The 6,685-nt window shown below is 46.1% G+C and overlaps 1 protein-coding gene across 1 annotated transcript; it reads right to left on the bottom strand.

Annotated features, from left to right (window-relative positions):
• Nucleotides 1-2,083: 2,083 nt before the first annotated feature.
• Nucleotides 2,084-2,839, bottom strand: LOC117144992 (NADH-quinone oxidoreductase subunit B 2). Its single transcript, XM_033310465.1, has 2 exons — nt 2,826-2,839; nt 2,084-2,777 (listed from the first exon to the last, which is right to left on the bottom strand). The coding sequence occupies exon 2, from the start codon at nt 2,764-2,766 to the stop codon at nt 2,128-2,130; it is 639 nt and encodes a 212-aa protein (XP_033166356.1). The 5' UTR covers nt 2,767-2,777; nt 2,826-2,839; the 3' UTR covers nt 2,084-2,127.
• Between the last annotated feature and the right edge of the window lie 3,846 nt (nt 2,840-6,685).

Here is a 6,685-nt window from a genome sequence, read left to right as displayed (position 1 = left end):
TTTATGTAAGCCACATTGGACAACGCCCTAGCGAAGATTACGGATCTGTAGTCAATGCACTGGCGATAAATTTCAATCAAATCCGATCGAAAACAAGGCACAAAACATCGCCCCACTCAGAAGAAGATCTTTTTGGCGTTCGTCCGTTGCATAATTAGGAAACGTCTAAATTTCGAAGAACACTAAATTAGATTTACGAGGCCCGATCAAAGCAGCCAAACGCACGGAACGCAATTAAAATCAGCTTAATAACTCTGCCCAAAAGAATGGAGATCAGATCAGATTCAGTTCTGGACTCGAATTCCCAAGGTGTGATAATAATTTTATGAAAGAGCCCAACGAGGCAACAAATCAATTCCGCATAATGCCAATAAAAAAGATTTGAAGAAGGCATTTACATTCATGAACATAAATCTCCGCCAGCTCACAATGCTCAAATAAAATGGGAAAGAACCCAAGAAGACGCATCCAACAATTTCATTATGAGGCATGAATGAATGAATGAGTGCCACACTGGGGCACCAAACGAACGAATGAATGAATGAACGCTAGATGCTGCTTTCTGAATATCTATTGTTGCACCCATTTTGGCGGCGGGTCCAGTCTCCTTATTTTTTGTACACTTTTTGGAGGACCTCACAATCGGATGGCGAGCATTACGGGCGATTAGGTGTTAAACACACACAATTCGTTGGGCATTTCTGCCCGATCTGCGCGTCTGACGTAATTTATTGCCCGTGGAACATTGGCCGAACCCACTCCTTTTGCCCAGCAAAGGGGCTGCAATCGCTGGCGAGCTGCGGATCTGCAGGTAGCACCCACCACGGTGGTCGTGGCCCCGTCTCCAGATTATCCGCTTTTCACTCAAGTGCAAATCCTGAGCATGCGCCGCTGGACACTCCACTGGAAATCACAGCGAAAGGTCGCTGCAAGTGCACTGAAAAAAATCTCTAAAAAATTGAAATATAATGTAGATATACGCACCAAATTATATCAATTAGTTTCTCTTGGATATTCTTGCTGAGTAACTGAGTTCACTTTCCAAGTAAATTGTCAACAACATTTTGCCTGTGCACTTGCGAAGCTTTTTCGTTGGCGCCTCGGCGCCGCAATTAAGCAGAAATCGGTAAAATAAAAAAGAGCAAAATTAAGGTTAATGTGGGCCGGGGTCTGCTAATTAAGATATGCTTGCCTGGCTGCGAACGGTCCACTGATTTCGATTCTGCAGAGACCCAGCAGCCCCTGGAGCTCCTGGATTCTCCCAGCTCCTTTCGACAAGTCATTGAGCTGTTAAATTTATTTAATGCCTGCACAATGGAGGCGAACAAGTTGCCAGTGGCTTTGTTATTAATTTTTATTGCTGTGCGATTGAGACAAGTTAATTTCCCCACGCAGCCATTCTTATTCGCAGGAATTGTGCGAGTCAAGAGAGGATTCCCAGGATCCCCGAGGATCGGCGCGCTGCCTGCTGCGCCTTTGTCCCGATTTTCAGAGTGTGCAGGTCCTTTTCTCGCCGCTCGATGAATGAGGAGGTGCTCATTCATTCAAGTCCTTCACTCTCGAGAGTTTCCATTCAGGCCGAGGATCTGCCAGTTTTGTGGGTGTGTCGCACATGGATTACACTAATGCGATAGTTGTCCCACAATTTAATGCACTCACCGCACTCGAACGGGGATTTAATGATGTTCCCACCAAGTTCAAGTGCTCGGTGTCGCCAGATTCGCAAAAGGGATTTTCGGGCTGGCTCGAAAAAATGGGAAACAACGAAATCCTTTCATATGCCTCAAGAACCCTTCATATTTCATCGCCACTTGAGAGACAGTGCCGCCAGAAGTGTTTATTGTCTCCGCGCATTGTCTGCAGGACTCGCTTCAAGAGGTCCTTTGCGGGACATGAAACCGATCCGTGCAGGTGAGCACGAGCCCTATTCCGCTGACTAAGCGACTTTCTGAGCCTGGATGCTGGAACTGATGCGCTTAACTCTTTGACTTCGTTTTGGGTTAGGCAGTGATCGGATTAGGTTGGGATCGATTTAAGCCTAACTCAACTTATGGGTTGCACCACCCCAAAATACACTTTACTTAACAAGGTATCATTTATTTACTGAAATCCTAACAAGAATACCCTCTACTTTCTGTACCACATCTGCAGGGTCCTCATGCGCTTGACCTTCTTCTGCAGCTGCAGGATTCCGTACATCAAGGCCTCGGCGGTGGGCGGACATCCGGGCACGTAGATGTCCACCGGAACAATGCGATCGCAGCCGCGAACCACCGAGTAGGAGTAGTGATAGTAGCCGCCACCATTGGCGCAACTGCCCATGGAAATGACCCATCTGGGCTCGGGCATCTGGTCGTAGACCTTCCGAAAGGCCGGTGCCATCTTGTTGGTCAGGGTTCCGGCCACGATGAGCACGTCCGCCTGGCGAGGAGATGCCCGGAAGACCACTCCGTAGCGATCCATGTCGTAGCGCGGAGCCGCAATGTGCATCATTTCCACGGCGCAGCAGGCGAGGCCAAAGGTCAGCGGCCACAGGGATCCCTTGCGTCCCCAGTTCAGCAGGTCATCCAACCTGGCACAGGTCCACTCGCCCCAGGTTTTCTGGTTCCGCCCAAAGGCCGAGTAGCCCCACTTGGGTGGATTTGGGCAACGGTAGTCGTACACCGGCATGGTCTTCTGTCCACGAAGCCACTGGGATTGCAGCACTCCACTGCAAGGGAGCAGCAGCTGGCCAGGATTCCTGGTCAATTTCAGGAAACTTATCATCCTGAAGATGCCTAATTTATTTTTCGTTGTGGCAATGAATGAAAAATGTGAAAACTTACTTTGAACTTTACGATATTGCTAGCTATATTGAAGGTTTGACAAGTTTTTCTGAGGCTGAGCCTTGCAACATTTTTAACACTTTAGCTGTGACCCCTTCTACAATGTATATAAGCTCTTCAAAATCCCATTTGGATTCCCCTGACGCCACCGATTGGCGTCAAAATCAATCCGAAATCCCAGGCACCACTCAACGCTGGGCGGACAGCGAACAGGAATCCATGAAGCTCATAAATACGCATGAGCATGGAGCCCCATTCATGCCCCATGGCAGCTCGAGCACTGATCGCTTAGGAGGAAATTATTAGCTGATTGCTGCAGCGCCATCACCATCCCCATCCCCGCTGCACGGGGGCACTAATGGGACTCGAGGACCTGGGGACATGCAACTCGGGAGATGGGAATGGGAATGGGAATGGGCCCTGGAAACTGGGAGCAGATGCATCCGCGGAGAACTTACGCAATCGAAGCGCGGGCTCATTACGGAATCGACACTGCGGAGCTGCACTTGCAAAAATAAGATCTTTTGCCAAAGGAATACATTCTACATTAAATGGCAGAAATGGGAAATAAATCATATTGAACAAACTATGCACTTTAAAAGATACATTCTAGAGAGAAGTCTGTTAAATGAAGCTTTCTTGAAGTATCTTTGGAGTAACTTTTCATAAACTGTTCTTTATAGATAAATGTGTTCCGAAATGTATCTTATAGTCCGCGGTTTTTTGAGCAAATGTATCTCCAAGTGTGAGATTGAAGTCGTGGCGCTGGCGCAGCTGGCAGTCAATAGTCGGTGGAAAAATGGCAACTGGCTGTGTGTCTCTGCGGTTTTTAATTAACGCTTTTGCACAATGCTTGTCTAATTACGCCTATGGTGCCTCAGACACGACAACCCAACGGCAGCGACTACTAAATCATCCATATTGTCAAGCGGCAGCTGCGGCTTCTGCTGCGAATCCTGCAGGATGGGCAATAGAAAAAGTAAATGAAATGAAATAAAAATAAATACGCGGGACATGGACGACGATCATCGCATGGCAATTAGGCATTGGCTGCATTTGATGCATCATTAATTGAATTAAATTTGCATTTAAATGCGCACCTATGAATGGAGTCCGCTGCCATTTTCCCAGCCAGAAAGGCAGAAGGCCAGAAGCCCAGAAAGCCAGAAGAAGAAGCTCAGAAGTCCAAAGAGCCAGCCAACTCGTCTCCGTCGACAATAAACCGCTGATGAAGTCATACGAGCCTGGCCCGAACGCATTGGCCAAATGCAGCGGACGCTGCTGCGTACCCAGCGAAAATGCCAATTTAAAATGGCTAAAATAAATTGGTTTCGTTCGGCTTTGTTCGCTCCTCCGTTGGCTGGCCAACGCAAAATAGACTATCATCAATTTAAAATCAATATGTCACATAAATTGGAAGGGAAATCAACGCCAAAAGCCGCCAACAATATTGGCCAAGGAAAATGTACAAAAAATAAGGGGAAAGATGCGAAGTAAATAAGTAAGGTGGTGAGGAAAATAAAGTTGGGAAACTCTGAATACTCTAGGATTTTCAATGTGTATAGATAAATATAATAAATATATAAATTTACTTGATTAGTTGATGATTTATACACTATACATTAATTTATGGCATAATATATTGCATATATTTTTAATATTTATATAGCAAGGTAATTCAGAGTTGGCTTTGGCACATCCTCCTCCTTGAAAGGGTATTATCAAGGTGGACAAAGGATGCACTGGCAACTGGAGAGTCCACTGCGATTACTTTGCTATAATTCGTCGTCATCGCTGCTGCAACTGCAACTGCAACAGCAACTGCAACTGCTGCAATTGTTGCTGCCCGGTGACATCGTCGCTGGGGTTTTATTGGCCACTTTTGGCCACATCAGCGACAACGATGAGACAGCCGAGTGCGCTTCCTGTCTCATGGCTCATAGCACATAGCCATGGCATATATCCCCACCAGCACATATATATATATATATATATATATATATTTATATGTACATGCTGTATGCCGGACAACTTGCCATTATTATGCGCATGTTGCATTGCATTGTTGTTGCCGGATTTGTCAGCGATCCTCAAAGTGATAAAAATTGCTCGTAAATCCTTAACGAGTGGAACTAACACGCGCTGGCTGGCTGGCTTACTAGCTCGAACTGGAGCCTTGCTAAGTCGGGAGCAACTCCCCCGCATCCACATCCGCATCCGCACACCACATTTGTCTTTTTAGCGAGCTCCTAAAACAACAACATGCCAAGTGGAACAATGGCGATCCGCAGACCGAAATGGACGCGCTCATCTCTTGATCTGCATTGTTAGCGGCCAGCAGGAGCAACATGGCCAGTACACTGAGAGAAATATGAGCAGAGGCTCTGCAGATGGAGCTACCAATAATAGGTAGCCATCCCCAATCTTTCCCAGTGCAGTGGCATCTGCAGCATTCCAATTCCATTGCGACTTTGGAAGCTCTTTGCATTCAAGAGTGCTCACACCAATCCACTGCTTTTGGCCAGTTTATGCATCACCAGGCACCAAATTGACTCCATTAAATTCCAATTGTGCCAATGTTTTCTGAAAAATGGGGCTGGGGAATCCAAAAAAAAAAACATATCCCAAGTGTTTGCTGATGCTTCGCTGCAACAATGTTGTGCAACTGGAAGCCGAACAAGAAGTAGAAGCATTCTCGCCGTGTATTCAGCCATTTTAATTTCTTTATTACGGCATTTCCTTGTTATCAACTTGCTGTAGCCAGCGATAAGCCGCAATTAAGCCTTTATGTCCGCCCGATTAACGCTAATTTAAGAGCCCCACACAAGAAGCCAACGCAAAGCTACCACAGGTTAACGCTAACAAATCAGATCGAGACCATATGGCTTAACCAGACCAACCTTAACCAACCAATTAAAGATGCAAAAGACAAAGAGCCCGGTCCCAGCTGACAATAAAGCCAACAAATTTTCGTATTTAACGATCGCCAAATTAACATACATTTACACATCCCATCCACGTGAAGCGGGACAAACGAGTTTCCAACTCCCCGAGTCCGAGTGGCCGACCACCCAAATGGGGGATGTGGGGGGCAGTGGTGGTGCTGGCTTGGGGGAAAACTCCCAAATAGTAGCTAACAGTTCTGGGAAAATTAAGTAAGTACATTCACATTAGAGATATCTGAAAGATACTTCGGAGTACTTTAAAAAGTGCTGAAAACTATATACAGAGGTGGTCAAAAGTATTTACACAACGAGCTTTTTTTTCAATTGTCAACTAATTGAAAAAAAAGCTCGTTGTGTAAATACTTTTGACCACCTCTGTATAATGATTAATATATTCGTGTGATATACACATATGATAGGTTCATGGGTATTATGCCATTCAGCTAGAAAGCAGCTGAAATGCCATCGCTGGCAAGGAAGGAAATTGGAGCAGCTGAAGGGAGGAGGAAGGGCCATTAGCTCCTCTCTGCCTCACAAGTAGGTGTTGACAGTTCGGTATTATAATAACTACTTTAAAGCGGAGCTCCATAATTAATTGCCGGCGATTAATGGCAATGTTATCTAATCGCCTGACAAACGCCGCGGCATCAAGTCAACGGAACAAAAGCTCCATCCGTCGCTGACTTTTCGCTCGAGTTCAGATGAGTTCGACCATAGCAGCACCGCCCCCTTGCCTTGGGGGCTGGGGGCGTGGCGAGCGCCTGCTGTTTCTGCTTAATTTGCGAATAATTCGATCGACGGCTTGGTCTTGTGGCTACAGTGGGCACTGGCTAAGTGGGAAACTATTTACCATCAGTGTTTATCCAAAACATGTTTACTTGTGGCTTCGTGTGATGCATTATTATTGGCATAATG

Source organism: Drosophila mauritiana, chromosome 3R (assembly GCF_004382145.1).
Source record: "Drosophila mauritiana strain mau12 chromosome 3R, ASM438214v1, whole genome shotgun sequence".
Classification (NCBI taxonomy): Eukaryota; Metazoa; Arthropoda; class Insecta; order Diptera; family Drosophilidae; genus Drosophila; species Drosophila mauritiana.
The sequence above is the reverse complement of the archived record's forward strand: the minus strand, read 5'-3'. Positions and strand labels throughout refer to the sequence as shown.